Consider the following 24,422-nt stretch of genomic DNA (forward strand, 5'->3'; position numbering starts at 1 on the left):
TCGTCCACTGTCCTGGAGACTGTTCCTAAAGCACTGCAGTTTGCTCGTGATACTCTGAATTAGCATTTGCAACACCCCAAGGAGAAGAAAAAGCTTAATTTGGTCTGGTTTGGTTAAGGAGAAAAAAGCATCTGGTGGGTTTTGTGCTGGAATTGCCAGGCACAAGGCTGACCCATCCAGTTCCCTAAATCTCTAAAAAGTTCTTAAATCCCAGCTACAAGCAAGCAAATATATCTGTATGACACTCCTTAGGAAGTTAGAGGTGCTGTATCTGCATATACAATTTTCCCTGCGAGGTAACATCAAAATTAAGCAATTAATATTTCCCTGGCAAGCTAATTTTCCTTGCTGTTGCCACTAGGATTTTCAGCTGTTTGCACTCATTGAAGCGTCATTTGTTTTATTGAGGATGAAAAGGGCTCTTGGAAAATTTAACAGCAGATGGTTTAGATGGGAAAGAGTCACGGTGATGCCTGGGAAAGACACGATGAGTTTGATGGAGCCATGTACGGGTGCTTTAAAAGACAACAGGAATATCACACAACTGCTTCAGCCTCGCAGTGCTCCGCACACGGTTACAGATTTGATTTGATTTGAGTTTCGCGATGCGGTTTCGCCTTTGCCACGGTTAACAGCGGATAGTTGCCAACCTGGGTGATTTCAGACAAAAATTGCACCTTTTTTTTGACACACGCACAAAAGCTTCGATGGCGGACACTCTCTCATCACCGGCATTGGTGGTTCAGTGGTAGAATTCTCGCCTGCCACGCGGGAGGCCCGGGTTCGATTCCCGGCCAATGCAGTTGGTTTTTTTCCCCACCTCCCTTTGCTTTTTTCTTTTTTTTTTTTTTTTTTTTTTTTTTTTTCATTGAGTTCCTTCTTACTCCTTCCTTTTCCGCTTCCGTCGCGGCCGCCGACTCCTTCCTTCAGCTCCTTCAGCCCCACCGGGCCCGTTCCCCCGCCGTGTCCCGCAGCGCTGCGGCTGCCCGGGGTGGCGGGAGGATCCTCGGGGAGGCCGCGCCGGGGAGGACAAGATGGAGGTGTAAGGAGGGGCCTGAGGGGAGACGGGAGCGCACGGGCGGGCCTCGGAGGCACCCTGCCGTGCCCTCAGCGCGTGTCTGTGGGGTTTCTGTGGGGTGTTTTTCTGTGGGGTGTATCTCTGTGGGGTGTTTTTCTGTGGGGTTTCTGTGAGGTGTATCTCTGTGGGGTTTCTGTGGGGTGTATCTCTATGGGGTTTCTATGGGGTGTGTCTCTGTGGGGTGTATCTCTGGGGGGTTTCTGTGGGGTTTCTGTGAGGTGTATCTCTATGGGGTTTCTATGGGGTGTGTCTCTGTGGGGTTTCTGTGGGGTTTCTGTGGGGTGTATTTCTGTGGGGTGTGTCTCTGTGGGGTGTATTTCTGTGGGGTTTCTGTGGGATGTATCTCTATGGGGTGTATCTCTGTGGGGTTTCTGTGGGGTGTATCTCTATGGGGTTTCTATGGGGTGTATCTCTATGGGGTTTCTGTGGGGTGTATCTCTGTGAGGTTTCTGTGGAGTGTTTCTCTGTGGGGTTTCTGTGGGGTGTATTTCTGTGGGGTGTATTATGGGGTTTCTGTGGGGTGTATCTCTATGGGGTTTCTATGGGGTGTGTCTCCTGGGGTTTCTGTGGAGTGTTTCTCTGTGGGGTTTCTGTGGAGTGTTTCTCTGTGGGGTTTCTGTGGGGTGTTTTTCTGTGGGGTTTCTGTGGGGTGTATCTCTGTGAGGTTTCTGTGGAGTGTTTCTCTGTGAGGTTTCTGTGGAGTGTTTCTCTGTGGGGTATTTCTGTGGGGTTTCTGTGGGGTATGTCTCTGTGGGGTTTCTGTGGGGTGTTTTTCTGTAGGGTCTCTGTGGGGTTTCTATGGGGTATGTCTCTATGTGGTTTCTGTGGGGTTTCTGTGGGTACGTCTCTGTGTGTGTGGGTACATGTATGTGGGGTGTAGGGAGGTACATCCCCCTTATCGCCTTGTTGCGTGAGGGTACAATAAATCCATGAGGGGTTTTTTGCCCCCAGCAGTGAGTTCAGGCGTTCCGGTCAATGTCTGAAGGGTTTATTTTCCTTAAAACTCCTGCCAGACAAGCTTTTGGGGTGAAAGCGGCGTGAATCCTGCTCTCATCGCCTCCTTCTCCCTCCTGCTCCCTCTGCCCTGGGAGAGGCAAAATGGGAATTTTTCATTATTCCCGTGAAATTTTCTTAATTCTCCATGTTGTGTAGGAGCTGGAAATGCTGGGGAAGGAAAAAACCTGAGGGGTTTGTGCCAGCGATTGCAAACACAATAAAGGAGTCAGAATTTTGGCTGGTTGCTAATTCAGGGCTGTTACACCAGGCCTGCTTGCGATGGGTTTCATGCATAGAAAAATCTAAACTATAGATTTTTGACCTATTTTGAAGCTTAAAATCTGACGAGCTCTGTGCAGCTAGATAAATTCCTAGTTTCCAATTAATTTTAATTTCTCTAATGGATGGAGGCACTCATGAGATGTATCCCCCAAAGTCACTGAGCTCCTGCAGCCGTGTCATCCAGGGATGCTTTATTATCATTAAATCTTCTCTGCTATGAGAATGAAAATCAGAAGTCGATAAAAAATATGAAACTTCTGCTGAAGTATAGGTTTGTATGACAGTCTTCACAGGAGCAGCAGCCTGCAGAGAAATGAGCTGTTCTGGCTGTTGTGCACTGAGAAAGATGCACAACATTAATAATAAATAATTATATATGTTGTGCAATAAATAATTAATAAATAAATACCATTAATAATAATAAAAAAATCTGTTATGCTTCTTATACACCCACTGAGTTTTTATTAATCTTCTTTTGCCTCCTGCCTGATTTCGAAGGAAAGCTTTGCAACTCTCCAAGTTCTTACTATGGATTTTTCTTGTCAGAATTATTCTGTATTTCTTACCAGGATTATCTATTATTGGAGAAAAGAACTCTCAGAAAACCGTGTGGTTTAAATACATAACACAATGAAGCAACAGACTTAAAAATATGAAGTGTCAGTGATATTTGTAAAGGTGTGATGCCCCGTACTAAGATATTTTTTGATATATGCAGCCCTGCTCAAGAGTATTTTGGTTTAGACTAAAATTTGGCTAAATATTAGCTATTTAAAGACTCTAAAAAGTGTTTATATTCTTTGGTGTTACCACGAAAATTTTTACTTTTCTGCTCAAGTCTCAATCACATAAAAATTCAGCGAAGTGTTGAGCTGACTACTTAAAAATACACATTAGAATGAATTATTCAGAATTCCTTGTTTCCTGACTGTAAAATTGGTAGCTGTAAATCAAGACTGAAGGAAATTTTATTTCTATTGCCAATGTTGATCGATTTATAATTTTAGTGTTTCAGCACAGCAGAGCTGTTAAAGATTTGAGACTGACTCGTTGGCAGAAGTGGGGGGAAAAAAAACCCCATTTTTCTGAACGGCAAAGTGGATAGGAGTGAAAAAGGAAAGCAGTTGTCTTAAATAATTCCGTTCTTAACCTTTGATTCATTTGCGTGGCGCTGTATTTATTTCATCCTCTTTCAGCTGAGGAATTCCATACGTTAATTCTCCCTATAGAATGTCTTTGATCCACGGGGATTTCTGAATGCAAACGTTCTGAAGACTTGCATTTACCTCCCAACAAAAGCTATATATGGTTTGTAAAACATGAATGAGAAACTAATGCGTGCCTGAGCTCACTTGCTGAAGTTTCACTCGGGTCAGCGAAATGGAAGTTGAAGTTCATCTCAGCGTATTTTAGGAGGTCCTTTTCATTTAAAAACAATGCTAGAACCTGTGGAAGTTTGTGGATGCATTTACCATTTGAAAGTGATGAACGTGACAGTTCTATTCAGGCTTAACAACACATTGTACCTTTTTTTGTTGGGTTTTTTTTTTCTCTTTTTCCTAAGCTGCTGCACAGACCTGAGAAAGGCTTTTTTTTCCTTTTGTATGGAAACTTTCTGTTGTTGTGGTTGCTGACTGCTCAGCAGAATGTGTTGTTTAGGGAATAGAGGATGTTCTGGGGCAGTTTTTCTCCCGCTTTTTACTTTAAATATATAAATTTACAATATCCAGGAGGAATAAAGGCACGATGCTCTGGGCTCTGCAGTCACCCTGGATAAGGATTCTTGCTTAATGGGGACTGAGGAAGTGGAAAATGGGAAACTCAGCCTTGCCCTTCTAATATAGAATCAGGCACATAAAGATGGGAAGAATAAATAAAGAGCAAATTCAATAAATTACTGTTTTTTTCACCCAGTACAACACATAAAAATTAAAGCCCTCTTTGTGTCTATACAAACACACCCGTGTCCCTGGTACTAAAATACTCAGGGTGCTCTTGACTGATAAAGAAAACAGTGCTTGTAATCTGAATTATTTTTCCCATCAGTCTTTATTTGAATAAAAGCAGAGGCATTTTTTCTAAGGAAGAAGAAAAGCACTTTGATTTGAGTGTGTGAAATTGGGTGAGTAAATCAAAATAGGGTGACTGAGTGAAAGGAGTGTGTTGTACAGGTGTATTACGATTTATGGGGCAAACTGTGCAAAATATACTCAATTCTTATGTCATAATTTTACTGACAGCATGGAAAATATTTCCCAGGGATGGAAATTGTAGAATCACCAAAATAAATAGTCTTGGGGCTTTTTTATTTTTAAATTTAGGTGCTTTTAGTGTCTGTGACGGGGCAAAGAAAAGCTTCAAACAGTTGCACTTGGAACATAATTAATTGTTTTCATTTTTTCCTTTTAGAAAAGATGCAAATGCTGCATTGCTGAGTAACTTTGAGGTAAGTTTGGCTTCATTCTGCTTTTAAAGCACCAATTGCAAGCTGTCATCAGGCCCTTGTATAATCTTTGGAAGCTGAAACCTGGCAGTGGCAATCAGCAAAACCTGCAGGGAATTTTCTCTTCTTTGCATTTGGTTAGTTTTCAAGAAAAAAAGCTTCTTAAAGAAGATTTGGAAATCTAGTAATGGGTACTGTAGTGTTGTTTCTTTGGTCTTGAGGTAATTCCAAAGTGGTTTTTTTTCTCTCTCATTTAAGGGGAGTGGAAAGAAATATTGTGTGCTTGCAGGTTTAATTGAAGCCAGGCAATGGAAATATTTTGCTTTGCTGATTAATGTAATTTTTGGAACAGTTTTAATATCCCAAGTGGTTTTGTCTGTTTTATTGTATTGCTGAAGTTGTTTTTTATTGCAGCTGTTTGATTCTGTTCTGAAATTAATCTTGAGGGCTTCTGGTGAGGGTTATTGAGGCGTCTGGAAAGAACTCCCTGAATTTCCTTGGAGAAATCGATGATACCATGTCAGCCAAACTGGTGTTCAGTGCCTGGCTGTTAAAAACATGTGAAAAAAAGACAAATATGATCTGAAAAATACTGATTCCCCTCCAGCTGCTGATCCCTCTCCATTTGCTCCATTCCCAGTTGCAGCTCCACGGGCCAGGCCAATGTTCTGTAAATCAAGGTGGGGCTTTGCACACCGAGTTCCATCCCTGCAGTTCTTCTGTGTTGTCAGAGCTCTCAGTCTGAGATTCCACCATTGACAGGTGTTCCTTTTCCATAGAAGTGTGAAGTTCTTGAGGGTTTGTAGCTGATGATGTTCGTATTTCTCACTGTCTGGAAATGTTTGGTTTCTTCTTTCTCTGGGCTTGTCAGTTTGTAACTGCCTGGGCTGGATCGTGAGTGAAGCCAGGTGAAAATGAGGGGATGAACAGTGAGAAGTGCTCGGTTGCTTTTGCTCTGCAAAGCCTGAGGCAAAACATCTGAAAAAATCCCATTAATCTGTTTAAAACAGTCACAACTCTTAAAAAACAATTTACATCCTTATTCATCACTTAGGAGCCAAAACATTTCTCATTTCAGTTGCTGCTCCATCCACTAAAACAGCCACACCTTTTTTGATGTTTGGCTGATAGGAATTCCCTGTTCATTTATGATTTCCTGCTGTAATATTTTCAGGATAAAATGCTCTCAGGTGCTCTAAACCACTTTATTTTTTATCTTTAGGTGTACCAGTTACTTACTGATCTCAAGCAGCAGCGTAAAGAGAGTGGCAAAACCAAGCAGAGCTCTGGGCAGCAGAACCTGAACACGATCATGTATGAGGTGAGCAGCACTGTCCATTCACAATCTGTGAGCTCAGGCTGCAATAATTCACATCCTTAGGGCTGTGTGTTGATAATTGGGTAGCAAATGTCCCCTAATTCAAACCATAATAAAATGTTTTATCTGCCACTTTCCTGTGCTGAGGTTGTAGGGTAACTGTGCTGTCAGGGCAGAGTTAGGCAGCTGCTGTTCTTAAAATCTAGAAAAGGATTTCAAAAGTTCAAACCTCCTGCTTTGCAATTGTTTAGTTTTTTGTTAGATTTTTTTTTAAATTCTAAGTATTCCATCCTTTTAAGACACACAGCAGAGCTCGCTATTATCTGATGAATTTATGATATCACCCAATGTGATAATGAAGATGATGATTTCAAAGCTGAGGCAGAGATTACATGGTACTTTTTAATTAACAGAATTAAATTAGTAATTCCCAGCCAAAACAGATAATTTAAATTGTTTTTTTTTTGATCCAAAGAAAAGCCAAACCACTTGTACAGATATATATATATGTACAGATAACATCACTTGGATGCCAGGTTGGGAATAAACATTTCATCCCTTGCTGGGAAGAAATTCTAAAATCTTATACTACAAATAAATAAATTTAAAATAAATTTATTTAAAATAAATTAGCAACTTCGCAGAGCCTTGCAGTGAGAGCCATTGTGTGTGTGCTGGAGAATTGCATGAGCAGCAGCACGACTGCCAGGCAGCTGAAAGCACTTTGCCTTTGCTTGCATGAGTAACTCTGCTGAGCCCTGAAACGACTCATGTGGATAAGATCTGGCCTAGGCTTTGGTTTTGTTTTAGTTCTGGCTTTGTTTGAAAAAGGTACAGAGGTTGTAATGCCTAAGCCTTGCATTCAACAAAATAGGGGCTTACCAAAAGTGGGAATTAAATCTTGATGGAGACTGACAGTCTCTTCCTGCACCTCTGGGAAAAGCTGAGGAAGATCCTGTAAGTAAATTTGATCAGGGTGCACCTGAAATCTTGAATTGCTTTGTTATTGTGTGTGTTAAATGCCTAGAGGATGCTTGGGGCTGTAGCTGGTGTCAGTTCTGGGTGTATTTTCTATGTTTGACTGAAAGAAAGGCAGAATTTGGTTTTACAGGATTGTCTTTGGATTTCTTCACAAGCTCCCTGCAGGTTTGGATCCATTGGCACTGAAGTAGCTCTGTGAAAGGAGCTTTGTTTTTCTTTATATTTGGCTTTTTCACTGGTTTGAAATTGCCAAAACCAAGATGAACCTGGAAGAGAAATTCCTCCTGTGAAATAATTACTTTACATGACAATATAATAATTTCATTTCAATCAGTGGTGGTGAATAACAGCTTCATTTTATCTGGAAGGGTCAGACAGGGCTTAAAGAAAGGAATAATAAATTATAATTACTTCCAGCTCTTCATTTTGGGGTTTAATTTAAGCAACAATAAATACTTATGAAGATTTTAAGTCACTTCCAGTGAAAAGTCAGCTGTGAACTGGAATTTTTGTGGGTTCTTTTATCAACAAATTGGTTTTTTACTCAGGTCAGATTACTTTGTGTAATGTAATTCCATTATCCACCAGCTCAATGTTGTTATTTTAAATAAAGCAAATAAATAGAACATCTGCAGTCAAAGTCAGTTGAGGTTGGTGGGGAAAAATCGATCAAAGTTTAATTGTCTTAATTTTTAATAGCTAAATATCCTTGTAGATTTCATAACAAGCCACTTAATCTCTTTCTATCAACTTTAAATTGCCAAAAATGCAAATAAAGGATAAAAACAAGGATAGATTAGAGATCTTAAAGTGGGATTTCTGAGCTGGCAGGGAGAATATTCCTTGCACTGAGCACGTGAAAATTTGGGTTTAAGGGTGAATTCAACTTTCCTGTGTGCTTTTAAAAGACAAAAACCAAACAGGGAGCAAACCAAGGGAGCAAATGTCTGTCACAAACTGCAAGAAAGGGGTTTTTTTAGCAGGCAGAGCTAAAACTCAGTCCTTTCCTGTATTCTTCAGCTTGCACTTTTGGGCTTTGAACAGCTCAGATAAAATTGATTTCCAAACCTGAATTGATTTTCCAATTTTTCTCAGGGCTCAGGAGATTTTTCAGAGTACTTGTTCCATACACAACTGGTAGAATGAGTATTAAGTGTGAAATAATTCATCTTTTCTTTCTGTCCCTTGCAGACACTGAAGTACATTTCAAAAACACCCTGCAGGTACCAGAGCCCTGAGACTGTCAGGGAGTTCCTGGCAGCAATGAAGGACCACAAATTAACCAAGTAAGTGGAGCTGTGCATCTGAACAGGAGTGAAAACTCAATTACTGCTGAGAAACTGATCCCTGGGGACAGTGGGATGATCTGATCAATGGAATTAAAGTATTTTGTGCATTATTTAAATGCTCAGCCAAACATCTTTTCCTTTACTCATGGATGAGTATTTCCATCTTCTCTTTATGTGCTGTTTGTCCAAGATCTCTGACATCTACATTTGAGTTATTTAAATATTGGAGCAACCCTCCCTCCTCCCCCAGCAGTTTCCAGTGAAGCTGAACATCCAGTGATTATTTTGGGAAGTTCTGCCTGGAAAAGAAAAGATTTCCTGTGCAGTTCCAAGGCTCCAAGGGCTTTTTTGCTCTTTGGCAGTGCTGTGAGTGCCCGTTCCTGAGGCACATAATCCTCTTGGAGCTCTGCACAGTGGCACTGAAGCCTGATGTCAATAGAAATGGAATCAGCTGGCCACTTGTTTGGATAGCTCTGATCACTCCTCTGACTTCTGAAGCAGATAAAATCCAATATTTAGCTGCTTCTAAATGACTCTTTCACTTCAGAGGAGGAGTTTATGCTGGATAGACACATGAGTGTGTTTTTATTCCCTGCTGGGAGGGCTCCCAAGGAGTTCATGCTCTGGGGAAGAGGCCTCTCACTCATCTGGCTGTGCCACAAAATGCACAGTGAGAGCCCTGCAGTGCTGCAGGGTGAGTTTTTATCCTGCCCAGAGCAGGAAAAGCAGATTGTCAGCTTTTTGTCAGACTTTCAGTGCCCCCTCTCTACAGCCAGGCACATCCAGCACAGCAGCAGCTCTGCACAAAGGGATGCTGCTCCTTGGGAGTTCTGGCCTGGTGCTTTCTTTGCCAGGTCTGAGTCAGTGTTTAACCCTCCTGGAGCTCATTTTATCCAGCAGGATACTCACCTACATATCCTGATGATTTTCTGGAGGTATTGAAGCATGGAGAAAAGAAAATACTCTGCAGTAAAAATATTAGAGGTGTACAGAGGTGGTAATCTGGCACTGAGAGGGTTTTAAAATTGGCAGTAAACATTCCTTGAGTAGTAGTTGAGCATCCTTCCCTTCTGGTATTCCTTATTTCTCTTCCTTTTTGAAGAGAAATAAGCTTTGCTGTCTGTGCAGGGCAGCAGTTTAGGAAGAACCAGCAGAAGGATGGAGCACAGCAAACAGGCAGAGTAGGATTTTTCACAGTAAAAGGAACTGAACGATGTTGATTTAAAACTCCCATTAAAAATCAAAGTGTTTATTTGTATTTAAAGCTCATTTCTAAACTTCTTTCAGGTGGAATTTGACCAGGACCTGAGGGTTAACTCTTAGTGTTATCACTTTAGGTACCTTGACTGCAACTGCATCCCATCTCTTGGATGGGATCTCCAAGAGTGAAATACTGAACAATTTAAGTTATAACAGAGACACTGCCAGCTCCAGATTCTCTGTCTCTCACAGTGCTGAGCAGTTTTGTAGAAGATCAACCCAAATATTCACCTTCCCACTCCTGCTTGTTCAGTGAGCTGGAAAGGTTGCAGTATTTACAAATTTAAAAGAGCTTTTGGACTGTTTTAAGTTTTTATGGATGCTCTGAGGTGCCTTTGGGGTTACTTAGGTTATGTTATATTATCCTGTGTGTCCTTTCCTGAGGCAGTGAAGCAGGGGAATTATTCCCAAATCATTTCTTGTGCATAGCAGCAGCAGGATGAGAGTGAAGAGCCAGCCAGTGGTGTAGGTGACAAATTTACTCTGTCAGAATTCAGATTTGTTCTGTGAGCATCCTGTACAACTTTCATTTTTTTAATCCCTATCTTATGTGGTAAAGAACTCCCCAACTCTGCCACGTGCTTTACAGAATAAAAACCAGAATTGTTTTGTGGATCCTGGCACTTCTTTTTTCTGATTTTTTCCATGCAGCCACTTGAGCCAGAAGCGTCAGGGCCCTGTGGCAGCCCCTTCACCCCAAACCACAGAGGGCACAGGGGGTGCAGTGACTCCTGAAGGTTTTTGTGTTAAAACACTTAAAACAGCCCTGCGTCCAGGGCACTTTGGAGCTCCCCTTTGCTTCCTATCTGAGGTCATTTCAACACTGCTGCTCTTGTTAAATAAAAAGGCTTTGATGGTTTCCATTCTGTGGATGGAGGTGGTGTTTAGGGATTTCAATCCTGCTGTCTTCCTTCCCTTGGAGAGGAGAGACCTGCAGTGTTTGCTCTGCCAGGACCTTGCTGCATGATCCCTGTAATGACCTTTCCTCCCACCAAGAGTAATGAGCTCCAGACTCTTCCTTTCTGGGTGAGGCACCCCAAAATGTGTTCTCTGAGCTGCTCAGGCCCCAACTGTGCTGCTACAGTGCCTGATTAGATTTATTTGTGTTAATTGGGGTCTGTCCTCAGACAAATCAGTCTGGTTAAAGGGTCAGCAACACCCCAGACACTTCCCTGCCCTTCAAATTCCTGTCATGACTCCACCTCTGGTCAGAGGGGGAACAATTAAGCAGCGTGTTGATGCTCTTAATTAGGCTCAGCCTATTTCCTGAGGGGAGGACTTTGAGAATGAGGTTTTGCAGCCCTGCTGTTCCCTGTGATTGCTGCCCTCAGCACTAGGCTGTGCTCGTGGATGGGAGAATCCCCAGCTGGGAGGAGACAGCAGCCAGGGAAACACCGGGAATTAAGGCACAGCAGAGCTTTAAATCAAGAGAATTCTGATTTTTCCCTCCACAACCCTGCAGGATCTCAGGCTGCATGTGGTGTCTGTGCTCCAGTGAGACAACTGGTAACATAATTCTGGCAAATTCTGCAGCTCCTGGAAAATCACCTCAGATCTTTCTGTTATCACTGATTTTTGCTGCTCAAAATACCAGGTTAACAGAGCAGCATTCATTTGGTGATGGATTTGTCTCTTTAGTGTTACAGACACACAAAAAAAAGATTCCTAAAGGGCAGATTTTAAAAATAAACACCAGCCTGTGTGAGCAAATACTCCAGAGTCATTTCAGAAAGCTGCCTTGCTAAATGGAGCAAATTCAAAGCCAGATATTTCACTGATATAGTTAAGGTATGGTAAAAACAGTTTTCCCCATCATTTTTTATAATTACTTTGGTAAAATTCAAACTGTAGAACTGAGATTTTTTTAGAACTAAAGCTCTGAACCCACATAATGAATTTTATTTTTACCTTGTTGGGGCCTCAAGCTTTGGCTGAAGCTCCAGTTCAGTGAGCCATGTTGTACTTGGAAATAGAGTTTGCCACTAGCAGCTAATTTTCCAGTTTTAGTGCTGGAATGGCTTCATATTTGTAAGGTCTAGTGAATTACATTGCATGAAAAGAACATTTATTAATCTGGAGCTCTGTAATTATGGTTCAATGAGAACTGGCTCTACTTGTGCTCCTTCCTGTTACTGATAGCCTATCTTGGATCTAATTTTGGGATAACCAAATTTCCAGTCACTGCCTATTATTAAAATTTAAAAAAAATGGTCAGGAACATTGCCCTTTTTGTCTTTAAATCAACACAGTGGAGGAAGTGTTGAGCTGCAAATCTGCAGTACTTGTAGAAAGTATTTTCCCTCATGACTGCCAAAAACTACAACAGATACAAACCTCTGCAGTATTAAAGGCTGAAGGATTTGCTTTGCAATTTTTGTCTCCTCCAGAGCTTTCAAAATGAATATTGAACAGCAGCATCATTTAAGAGATTTTAAAAAGATCATTCTCAGCTTTTCCAGTGGGAATCCCTGTGCAGAATCACAGCACCCACTGGGGCTGTGATTTCCCATTTTGGGGAAATCCTCCCTCAGCCAGAGCCTGTGCTGGGGATTCAGGCATTAAAAGCTGCCTGGTTGATTCAGGACCATGGGATTTGTATTTCCAGCAGGAATAAAACCCCTGGTTGTATGTCCAGCTGTCAGTTCATGGTTTTTTTCCCTACCAACTCTCAGACATCCATTCCTGAGGATAAATTTGCCTCTGCTCAGGCACAGATGTTTGAAGGGTTTTTTTTAAGCCCTCTGTGCTGGATCTTGGCACTGTTTTCTCCTTACCCAGACCTCTTGCTGGAAAAACACTCTGGGAGTTCAGCAGATTAATAAAAGGGCAATACCAACACACACAGGAGATTTTGGTTAAAATAGAAACTGCAGAAGTTTGCTTAGTGCTGACAGAAAATGGTGCATTTTATCTGAATTTCCACAGGAGCATGGAAGTATTTGTATTATTTTTTAGAATGGATATATCAGTGTAGGAATGTGCTGTCTGTTCTTGAACATGACCCAGAGGTGGTTTTTGTTTGTAGAAATGTTTTTTTAGGATTTTTAGAATGGAACTCAACATCCTCACCTCCTCCAGCCTCTCCCCTCGTCCAGACCTCAGCCCCATTTTCCTCCCCATAACTGCCCAGGTTTTTGTCCCCTGCAGCCTGAGCTTTGTGTGTGTCCCCAAACCCTCTGAGAGCATTTTTCCATCCTGGAAAAGCCGCTCCTGGCTGCAGCTGAGTCCCAGAGCTGCAGGATGTGGCTGAGGCTCAGCCCCACAGCAGGAATTGCCATTTGGGGATTTCTCAGCAGGCAGGTCCTGTACAGGTCTGCAGCACGGCCCATTAACTCTGATTAGGGGAATCTTGCTTTTATGTGAGAAAATTGCTTTCAACTGTCACTCATCTTTTGTATGGATTCTCCTCCTGAATGAGCAGCTTTCGTGTTCCAAACTGTTACTGAAATCCAGGCAGAGCAGGGAAAATGCAGGTGCTGAAATTTGGGGGCAATGAAGCTGAAAATGTTCTTCACCTTCTGTTTGGATGAATGGGACAGTTCCCCTTTTTATTTAAGGAGCATCAGCGTGCCATGCAGGCTGTAGAATGTGTAAAGGTGAATTTACAGGAGCTGGAAAAAGTTAATTTTACTTTTTAGATTTAATGGAGCATGAACTAAATTCAGGCTTAGGTCTGTGCCCAAGCCAAACACTGCAGTCAGGGCTGATCCTAATGCATGGTTGCCTTGCTTAAAGTTAATCTCTGATGAAATTGGGGTTATTCAGGTTTTAATTTGTGCATCTGCTATCAGGAAATTCCACATACACAGAGCCTGGTCCCGGCAGTCAGTTTTTGGATCAGTGTTAAAAAGGTGCAGTGAGTACTAAGCTCCAGCTCAAACTCTGCCTTCTGCTGCTGCCGAGGGCTGAACAATCCAGTTTCCTATGAAATGAAATTTAGAGACGTTTTGGGAGGGTTTGTTTCATTGCTTACCTCATAATTACCTATTACCATGTCTAAAGATCGTTATAGCAGGGTGTTAATTAGCACTCAAGCAGCTCTAGATGAAATAAAGCATTTTTGCAGCTTTTGGGGGATTTTTTTGCACAGTGCTGCTTGTTCCTTTGTGTTGTTCTGCATCATTTTCCAGCAGGGAGCTTTGCTGCTCAAAACCAGCCATGAAATCCTTCAGATGACACATCTGAATGTGTTAATCACTTGAAGTTCTGTCTCATCCTTCTGTACACACTTTTAAAAACTGCAAATACCCTGAAATGATGCTTTTAGGATCTGTTTGGCCTGACTGTAAAATTTCTGTCTATCCCTAATGAGTTGGAGTGATGTTCATGGCTTATAAGCAAAAAGTCTTGGAGAGGTGACCTTTTTTTGTTGTGCCCTCTATTTCTTCAGGAAACAGGAGCAGTTGCACTAATTGATTGTTTTAGTCACGATGTGTAATTGGTGTTAATTTATTTCTGCTTCCTGTGATAAATACAGCTCTACCTGCTTGAAAATAGCTCTGGGTAAATCAGGTTTGCATTCTTCAGCTCAGGCATGAAATGGCTTTTGCTGTTTGATCCTCTTTATTTGGCTCTGGAGTTTTGCTGGCAAGGAGTTTCAAGGATATTACTTTGAAAAGAAGAAGATGAGGAAATTTATTTAATAAAAGTCAAATAATGTGCTTTGTGTGGAGGAGTGGTGGAGCTGGAGGATTGGGATGTGTCTTGCTGCAAAAGAGAAGAAAGAGTTGTTTGAGAAGGCTCTGATCTCAGAAGTGACATGTGAGAGGAACTTGGGTAAAATATGAATTCATCACAGTCTGTCCTTGTAAGCAGGGCTGGGGGAGGAGGAGGAGGGAGCTTTTTACAAGGAGAAGCTGTGGGAGAGCTCTGGAAACTGAGGCACCAACACTTGCTTGGCCAGGGAGCAAAGCAAGGAGCACTGAAAGCACCAGTTCTGTGCCTCCATCGGGCACCACAGCAGGGAATTTCTAGAGGAAAAATCTTTCAAAAACCCAGCTGAATTGGCCAGATTTTTATGAAGTAAAGATATTATTAAATATTCTTTGCCCAGCCCTGCATGGCAGTGCTGCCTTTAGCTTTGCTTTTACACGACCGAGTTTTGTCTCTCATTGATTCCTTAAATCCCCTCCTTTCCATGTGAAGGATTTGAGTGCTCATCTCCTGTCATTATTGGGGTTTTACTCCTGCTTTTTATGGAGTGGTAGATGGCAGCAGTTATAAACACCTCATCTTTCTGCCAGCAGAGTGCTCTGAGTTCAGAGCAAAATCCAGGCACGCTCTCCACAGCCTCGTGTTGGAAACACCAAACAGATTTGAGTTATTAACATGGGAAAACAAGAGAGGCTATTCCCTGCTTCCCACCACCAGTGGAAACGTAGTTGGGGTCTCCAAAAGCAAAGCAAACAAATAATAAATAAATAAACTAACAAATAGGAGGATTTCCTGGAGCTTTCTGGTAGGAATTGTTAATGTCTCACAAATGCTCTGTTGAAAATGTACAAGCTTTTCTTCTGAAGCGAAAAGTGATGATTAAAATGGAGATTTTAGCTGGATCATCCAGCAGCCTGTGGCAGAGGCCATTTGAAATTAAATTATATCTCTGAGGTATCTCCAGACACACAGAAATCATTGTTTGTAAGCATGGAGTGATCTGTGTTTTCTTAAAAGCTGTGAGCTTTCCTTTCTGAAAAAAACCCAGGGAAAACCCTCCCAAACCCTCCAGAATCAGTTGAAATATGCTTTAAACCCTTCAAAATCCATTTAAATATGCTTTAAAGATGCCCTATAAATAGTAATAAATGCCAAGATTTAGTTTTTCCAAACTGTAGCTCCCTACAATTTGGAAACTGGAACTTTGTATTTATAATGAGCTGAAAGGATAAAGAAGTTGCTGCCATTTGATGGGATTGTAACTCCTTAGGTATGAAAATTGTTCTTGTGGTTGTGTGTTCATAGCAGAAGTTTTTGATGTCTGGTGAGTTGTTCAACATCTCTGCACAGCTTTAACAAAGCAGTAATTAATTAATGCTTGCACAGTAATGATCTAAGGGTCTCTGCTTGCCACCTTGGGCTAGAGGGGCCAACAGCAGCGTGGCTGAACACAGAAAAGTCCCCAAATTATCAAAATATCCAAATTATGCCCTTCAGCCACACTGCAAACCCAGCCAGGATTATTCCTGGCAGTGACATTCATCCCTAAGTTATCAGGAATGTGTTTGCATCACTGCAGACATGGAGGGGATCCTCAAACCACGCAGTAATGTGGATTTTCTTCCTCTGTGCTTTTACCAGGGCAGAAAAGCTGCAGCTGCTGAACCACAGGCCTGTGACTGCAGTGGAAATCCAGCTGGTGAGTAACAATGCCTGGGCCTGTTCAAAGCTTAACTGGAAGCAGCTTTAACCTTGGAGATCAATTAAATAATTGCTTTCTCATGGGCCAGTGATTGAATGTATCCCTTTCTGCACATTTTACATCCACCGGTTCAGATCCACTCAGCTTCCTGTCAGAGCCCTCTCAGACAGATTCTCCTCCTCTGTTTGCTGCAGTATCACACATTTAAAATGCCCAACACCGTCATTAAAGGTGATTTATGGAAGTATTGCAAATAGGAATTTATTTAATCTTTTTGCTGTACAGCTCTGTGGTGGAATACTTTATTTTTTGACAACTTCCCTGTTTTTTTTATTTAGAGGGTTACACTAAAATCAAAATTTCTAATAAGAAATGAGCTCAGTAATGCAGGATGAGAAATGGGTTTAAACTCTCTGATGGAAAGGAGCCATTGTCAGTCTAAGAATAATTCAGCTGTAAAGAGGCATTGCCACTAAATAGAAATAGATGATTCTATTCTCTCAAGCTTCTCCTCAGGAATACAAACCCCTGTGGTAATAAAGAGATCATTATAATCAGGATATTATTTCAATAAAGATCTCTTGCATTAAGAACATCTGTTTGCAATCTCCCCCTGGAACCAAGCTGAGGAGGAACAGGATCATATTTTGCTGCAGAAAAAGGGAAGGATTAAAGGGGGATCAGTAGGATTATTTTTCTTCTGTCACCGAGGAGCAGAGATCAGAATGCTGAGGGCATCTCAAAAGAGTGATTCCAGCTGAGGAATTCATGCTGTGCTCTGTGGCTGAGGAGATCAGTGTCCAGCAGCAGCTTTAAGGCTTAAAGTTAGTCAGAAACCAGGATTTGGAGCCTGTCTCACACCTTTGTTAGCTTCATATGCTTAGACAGATTTCTTTTATTGCCATCCCCAGGGTTTTCTTCCCTTCTTTAAATGCAATTATTTGGCGCTCTCAGGTGACTGCATGGCTTTGTCTGTCCCTCCCCTCCTGTCCTACCTGCTTCATTGTTATCCTACCTACCCATAAAAGCTTGAAAATAGTTTACTCCTGTGTCATGTTTGAAGAAAATAAGAATTTTGGGGCCTTTCTATTAGAAATCAGCTTTCTATAAGGTGCCATATTTTAGATATTCCAAGTTTTGTAATATAAAAGTTAAATAAAACTCAATGAAACTTACAGAACACAGACAAGAGATTTGAGTTCAGTGCCAGTTCATTATTTATGCAAACCTTTCTTTAATGATCTAAAACAACCTGTGAAAAGTTGAATATCTGTACATTTGGGAGTTATCCTGAGTTTGTATCTTCATGGAAGCATTGGGGATGCACAGATTCCTGTTCCACTGTGATTCCCTGTAATTCCCAGGACACATTTCCCCAATTCAGCGTGGCAGTGGTGTGAGGTCCTGAATTGTTAACCCTGTGCCAGCTGAGCCCTCCCCAGAGCTGCAGCACGTTTGGGAGTGCTGCAGTCAAAGCCTTTGGAGTGAGTGAGTGCTTCCCTGATGTCGGAGTCTAGAACATCCCTCTGGCCACCCTGGAGGATTTGGAGACCGGACAGGGGGTCTGGGATCTGTACAGGGGGGTCTGGGATCTGTCCAGGAGGGTCTGGGATCTGTACAGGAGGGTCTGGGATCTGTACAGGGGGCTCAGTTAGACCCACACAGATCCCAGGAGGACACTGCCTCTGATTCCTGTCCATGGGAGTGAACACTCACATGCAGGAAGAATCACGAATCCTAAGAATTTGAAATAAGTAGTGGATGGTTTATTATAGAATATAAATATAGAAATTAGGATTCTTAGTATATGGGGCTGAAGAGACAAGATGGAGGAATTGGGGAGTGGCCCCTGTGCTCCTTGTTCTTGTTCTCGTCCCCCATCTTGTGCTGAGTTGGGTTTTAGAGATTGGTTTAGAGTAGAACTGACATGTTAGTATAGGTAATAGGTATTGGTAAACTTTTGTAAATAAAAAGTTCATTTTGGACAGTGGTTGGGTCAGGGGTACTGTACATAAGGTGTGGGGCTCTCTGATCCGCCCAGTCCCCCCCGTGTCCTGCTCTGCTGGGGACACCTTTCAGAGCTGAGAAAGAACTGAGATAAGGTTCCCTGCCAGGGAGGCCTGGCAGAGTTGAAAAAGGACTGAGATAATGAAGAATAAACAACCTTGGAAATGTGCACCGGCAGACTCAACGTGTCGTCTCTACCTCTGGTGTGAAACACCCAGGGCAAAGAGAAGACTGAAAACCTGATTAACTCTGGGAACAGCAACCCAGGGGAAACTCCCAGAGAACAGCAACCCTGGGGGAACCCTTATTACCTTGGGGAACAGCAACCCCAAGGAGAATCTCAGGGAAAAATAACCTTGAGACCCTGAGTGCTGGGGAGCTGCAGGTTGGTGTGACTGCAGTCCAGGGCTGGGAGAAGCAAGGAGATGGTTCTGCTGTTCAGTGGCTGGCTTGGATCCTGGTTTTGATGAGGACAGAGGTTGGAGCAGTCACTGAGCACACAAAATCTGCCTTTTCTGGCTATAAAATAACACAGAGCTCACCCAGGCACAGATTCCCTGCAGGAAAGTCCCTTCCCTGCAGTGATGGATGAGACACAACCTGCTGAGAAGTGAATTTGGGCTCTAAAATGGCCTTTCCTCACTGAACCTGCCCCTGAACCAGAAAGAAAGGCTGGGGAGAACTGAGCAGTTCCTGGAATGGAGGCACATCGATCTTATTTTTCAGAAAGCTTTAAACAAAATGCCAGCCAAGTCCAGGCTGGCTCTCTCTTGCTCAGTTTTGATGTCTCAAACTTTTATTCAGTGCAGCCTGACTGTGGAATGGAGTCTGATTTACCTGGCAGGCTCATGGGAGAGGATATTTATAATAATTATAATTATTGCTGCTTTTTGCCTTTACAACTTTTTAGATTTTTACTCCCCCTCTACAAAATTCCTTATATTTAGCTGTATGCAAACAATAAATCCACTTTGATAAAATAATTTTGCAGCTAAAAAGCAAATTTCTGTTGTGATATTTTGATCTTTTGTAGACCTTAATGCATAAACTGCTGCCATTGTCCATCTTTGCCTTTTCCAGCCTCTGTGCCAGGATTTATTTTCCAACAACAAAAGCAACAAAAGGAGCATGAAATTCAAATTCTTACCCCACAGAGTAAAACACTGTGCACATTGCAGCTATCTTGACCTCCTGTTTTAATCTTTAATATACATTGGGTCTGGCTCAGTGATTCCCAAAAGGAGGAAACAAAAATAAGGGATGTTCAGCTCACCATGAGAATGGCTCAGCTTTACTTAATGCTGAAGATGAAGCATCATCTTTTTTAAGGAACAAATTGCTCCATGTTGTTCTCTCTGAGTGGAAAAGCAGATTTTAATTTTGTGCTTTAAAAAATGTATTTCCACCTTGGAGAATTTTGTATTTATGTGCATAACCAGGCTGGCACATTGTCTTTTATACTGAAAAATAATAATGAAAATTATTTGGGAGAATGAAAGATCTTAAGAGGGTTTGAACATTTTATTTTCTCAACGATGTATTTTGCCTTGCCCTTGGTTAATTATCTCTGAGGGACACTAATTCAATCATTCAGTCTTTCACTTTATTTCTTTTTTTTTAAAGTGCTTTTTTCCTATTAATGTGGTAGTGCTGAGCAATTTGAAATCACTGCTCAAAGGAGGAAATAATAGTGATTTTCACATCAAACATCTCCCTCCTCCACTGGAGTTAAATGATGTGATTGCTTTGGAAATGATCAGAGCCCCTATTTCCTTTATTACTGTACTTTACTGATTATTTTAAAATCTAGCTCTTAGCTTATTATTCCAATAAACAATAGCTTTTAACCCACAGGTTGTTCTGTGATGCTGAGGTTTGCTCACCAAATTTCTCAGTTCTTTCAGGGCTTTGTGGGGTTCTTTGTGGGCTTTATTTATTCTTCATTTTTGATTTATTGTTATGTCTCAGGAGACTAAACCAAATAAACATTAGCATTGAAAGCAGCAGAGAGAGGAGGATGAAGTCTCTTAAATTCTGCTTTTTTTTTTGGTAAGCACAAAAGATAGGTATGGTTTGAATTAAGGATGTTTGTCCTTGTTTCACCAAGTCAAAAAAGGAATTTAGCCAGTCCTGAGTGATTTTGTGCTTCCATTTGTCCAGGGCACTATGGACATAGATTTGCACCTTAATTTTTGAATAAACACTTTAATCCCTGAGATTATCTTCATGGGCTGGCTGGGAATTTCTGAGAATTAAATCTGAGCTGCAGGGGGAATGTGCTGCTTTTCATTTGACTGGGAGACTTTTATGCCAATTAATTTATCAAATTTTCCTGATTCCCTCTTTGATTAGCTGCAGAGCATTGTGGAAACTAAATGAGAGCGTTGCTGACTTAATGAATGCATTGCAATGGAAATTGAGTAACAAACTGCTCTAATTTGGGTGTAACAGAAATTATTAGTGAGGCCTGAGCTGAGTGAATTATCACATTTCACAGGTGACACACGCTGGGTGTGTTTAGCAATGACATTGATGTGCTGCAGCATTTTCTCCTAAACCCCTGGAGTTCTATTGGGGCAGCACAGCCTTGAATGCTGAAAAGCAGCAGTGAGAATTATTTATGGGGGCTTTTCATGCATAAATTGTATTTCTGTCACACTGCCCACTTCTCCTCCTCACCTAAATCTCCAAATATTGAGGGCCAGCAGGATTTGGTCAGAAATACCCCAAACTTTTCTGAGAGGGGAAACTGTTCCCGTTTGGGCTGGGTGGCACTGCCAACATCAACATCTGAGCTCATCCCCTCCCTCCAAACATTTGCATTTTTGTTTTCCTTTCTATAAACTTTGCATTCCTGACTGCTTATGGGCTCAGTCTGGCTCTTGAGCAGTTTCAGCCAGTGCAGGGCTTTTTGCTGGAGATTTTCTCCAAGGTTGGTAAAATTGCTGCTGGAAAAGGAGGTACCTGAATCCAGCTGGGGGTTTTGCCTCTTAGGCTGCTTCTTGTACCTCGTTTCTCTTCTCAGCACCAGATTTCTTCGTGCTCTCAGCATCAAAGGTGTTTTGTGTTGCAGCTGTAAATCAGAGGGCTGGGAGAACATCTGCTGAATGTGGAATGAGCCTCGGAGTGACCTCCTGTTCCCCCTGAGATCTGTTTTCTTTTAGGACAGCTTCATTTGCCTCTTTATCTGCGCGCTGTCTGTGGTTCATTTTTGAATTTTTCCTTTTGGCCTGGTGCTTTGCTGCTTCCTCACTGCTTGTGTGTTCATAAATCAGGCTCAGGCTGGTTTTTCACTTCCTGAAAGAGTGGAAAAAATTGATTTTTACCGTTTGTGCTTTTGATCCTTTGAAATCTCCAATAATATCACAACAAAATAAGGTTGAAGCATCAACTTGACCAAGAAACTGTCTGTCCATCCTGTAAAATGTTGATTTGTGTCTGTTGGTGATTCCTGGGAGCTGCTGGAGAGGCACCAAGAGGTGAATTTGCTGCAGCAGTTGAAGGAATTACGACTTCCCTCTGGATCTGTCAGCAGAAGGGAATTTGGGAGCTCCATCCCCTCCTCAGTGCAGGGTCTGGCATCTCTGAAAATGCTTCTCACAACATTTTAATGAGACATCACAGACACTAGAGATGAATTTCTTTCATTTCTGGGGTTTCTGGGACTGCCAGAGCTGCCGTGTCTGTCCCTGCAGTTTGTCAGCCTCGTGCTGTGCCAGTAAAAATGACATCAGCAGGGTTGTTCATACTGGGAGTTGGGGCATTGCTCATTTGGAGTCACTGGGGAGCAGGGAAGAAAACAGGGATTAGAATTCACATGCTCTGCCTTGAAATCAGGAGTTGGTAAGAGCTGGTGCTGATCAGAAATCCCTGGGTTTTATTTGAGTTCTGATTTCATCAGAGCAAGCACCTAAAGGAGGAGGTAGAGGGGGAAAAGGGGAGAGGAAATACAGAAGTAGATAAAATTAAGATGGGAAGAGGGTTGGGGTTTATGTCATGCAATAAATCAAATCTGAACAAGGCCAAGTGCCCTTTTTCTGAGGGATGGGAGACCTTGGTTCAGTCATCCTACCTGGAGTAATCCCTTAATCCAAAACACCAGCGCTGATTCTTTGTACAGCTCCTGCTCCTACAGCACCTACCCCACCTTGAAAATTCACTGTAACAGCCATGAATAACCCCATAATGCAGTCTGGAAGCCAGGCTGATAATCCTCTAAAATGGAAATTTAATAGCAAAGGTCATCTGCAGAGGAGTCATTTGTCAGCAGCATTGGCACCAGGGAGTGGGTGGGGCAGATTTGATCATGGAATCACCATCCCAGAATAGTTTGGGCTGGAAGGAACATTTAGTCCCAGGGACATCTCCCACTTCCAAGGTGTGCTGAGATGATTCCCTGTGGGAATTGCCTGGCAGGAATGAGCTGCCAGGGGTTCTCCCAGGCAGGGAAGGAGGATTTTGAGTGTGTTTGAGCACGGGGTGTGCAGTGGAGCAGCACACCCACATCAGAAACACACTCTTTTGTCATTCTTAACGTCCTGTGATGTCTTGTTAATTCCAAATGTATCATCTCTTGCTTCTGCTACATTAAGAGAAGCAATAGTTTTTGTAATATACTGTAATTTTTCTTTTTCTCTGCAAGCTTTAATCATTTGATGTATTGAAGGCTGTGGATTTTGCAAAGCTCTAATTATTTGTTTACATTTTTCGTTAGCATTAAACAAGGGAGGCAGAGCCAGGGCTGCTGTTCAAGCCATGTCCTGCAGTAGTTGTTGAGCTAACAGTGCTTGGAAAGCCTCTCCACAGGGATTTTCATCCTTTGATGGGGATAGTCCCCAGAAAGTCATTTACAAACGGAAATTCACTGTCTGCCTTCTGCTGAGGAGTGGATTCTCTGTGTGTGTGCAGATCTGTGCATGGTCCTGATGAAAGATGATCAGATTGTGCAAAGAGGTCTCGGAGGACTCTGAAGAAAAACAGAAATGAGTTCAACGTCCCACTCTGCTTTTCAGAAGGCATCTGAAGAGCTGGCAATTTACAGCTCGAGCTGATTAAACCTGCTCTGACTTGGAACCATCATTCAAATAAATCACTCCTCTTCAAAGGCCATCTTCAAGGACTTGGTGTAAAAAAAGAAAACTCAAACCCCACAATCCTAATTGGGTTTATTTGTGTTTGAAGAGTTCTTCTGACTTGCTTTTCCAGTCCTCTGACAAGCTTTTTTTCCTTTTAACAGCTGCCTATAAATTAGGGCAGTTGTTTTGCTGGTAGCAATGATATAAAAGCTGCCACAGCTCCACAGTGGGAGTAGGTCCCTAATTAATCTCGTGGAATCATGGAGTTGATTCATGACAGTGTTTTTGATGTTGCTCAGAGCTTTTACTTGTCTTTATATCCAGGAATCTCCCAATCCAAGCAAATCCCAGTGGATACAGCTGCTGTAGGATGAGGTGGTTTCTTTTATGGGCTGATGATTTTGTGTAGGTACTGGATGAGATGCCAAGGTCCAGGGAATCCCTCTCAGGATATCCCATGAAAACGTGGAAACTTGGGAAAAAGGTCAGGAATGTGGGCTAAAGGAAAAGCCTGGCTCAGGACACGGATGGGGAGGTTGAGAGAGGCTTTAGGATAAACCAGGCAGTTCCCAGGGTGGTGCTTTCCTTGCTGGAAGGAAAGCAGGATCTCATTACACAGTGCCAATTGTTGTGGTGAACAATGGAGTTCTTTCTTTTTTTTTTTTCAAAATATTCCAAGAGTTCTGCTTTGTCAAATGCTTTTGTGCTGAGCTCAGGCTTGACAAAGTCTTCCCTTCTGAGCTTCTTCTCTCTGAGGGAGGAAGTGTGGATTTAATGATGCCAAGGGGATTTTTATTTTTATTTTTATTTGTATTTTGACCTGCAGATGGTGGAGGAAAGCGAGGAGAGGCTGACAGAGGAGGAGATCGAGTCCCTGCTGCAGACAGTGACCACCATCCTGCCAGGGGATCCAGAGGAGCAGCAGAGAGACTCAGCAATGGCAACAGAAGACAAAGGTGACCAGGCGTAGGAGGCAGCACTTCCAGAGGAGAACCAGCTGCTGTTAGTCTGGGTTTGATACCAGTTCAATCCTGTATTGGACATAACTGTAAAATATATGCAATTTTTTATGATTTGGAGGTGATGAGGGAAGCAATTGTTCCCCAGCAAGCAGGGAAAAGGACTCCATTGTTTGGGTGTTTTGTCATCAACAGAGGGGGCAGTGCCAGAGTTTGCCTGAGGGGTGCTGGGGCTCAGCATCTTTTGGGGTTTTTCCATTCCCCACAGAATCAGCACAGCAGTGCTGCAATGAGAATTCCTTTCTGAAGCTTTGGAGTTGCCCAGGTGGCTGCCAGAGCAGTGCAAAGCCAATTTTGAGGCTGTTTCCAGGGGTGTGCA

The 24,422-nt window shown here is 42.3% G+C and overlaps 1 protein-coding gene and 1 non-coding gene across 2 annotated transcripts; both read left to right on the forward strand.

The window, feature by feature from the left end:
- The first annotated feature begins 731 nt into the window (after positions 1-731).
- TRNAG-GCC (transfer RNA glycine (anticodon GCC)) lies at positions 732-802 on the forward strand. The gene has a single exon. It is a non-coding gene; the product is annotated as a tRNA-Gly (tRNA).
- An 80-nt stretch (positions 803-882) lies between these two features.
- CRCP (CGRP receptor component) lies at positions 883-24,157 on the forward strand. Its single transcript, XM_063402551.1, has 6 exons — positions 883-1,042; positions 4,766-4,802; positions 6,022-6,120; positions 8,290-8,384; positions 15,942-15,999; positions 23,911-24,157. Exons 1-6 carry the CDS (start codon positions 1,035-1,037, stop codon positions 24,052-24,054), a joined length of 441 nt encoding a protein of 146 aa, XP_063258621.1. The 5' UTR covers positions 883-1,034; the 3' UTR covers positions 24,055-24,157.
- The last annotated feature ends 265 nt before the right edge of the window (positions 24,158-24,422 follow it).

This window comes from Prinia subflava, chromosome 8 (genome assembly GCF_021018805.1).
Source record: "Prinia subflava isolate CZ2003 ecotype Zambia chromosome 8, Cam_Psub_1.2, whole genome shotgun sequence".
Taxonomy (NCBI): Eukaryota; Metazoa; Chordata; class Aves; order Passeriformes; family Cisticolidae; genus Prinia; species Prinia subflava.

Excerpts from the sequence above, each read along its gene's own strand:
- CRCP (XM_063402551.1), top strand. Across the intron at positions 6,121-8,289 it reads TGAACACGATCATGTATGAG|ACACTGAAGTACATTTCAAA; the intron begins GTGAGCAGCACT and ends TGTCCCTTGCAG. Across the intron at positions 8,385-15,941 it reads AAGGACCACAAATTAACCAA|GGCAGAAAAGCTGCAGCTGC; the intron begins GTAAGTGGAGCT and ends TGCTTTTACCAG.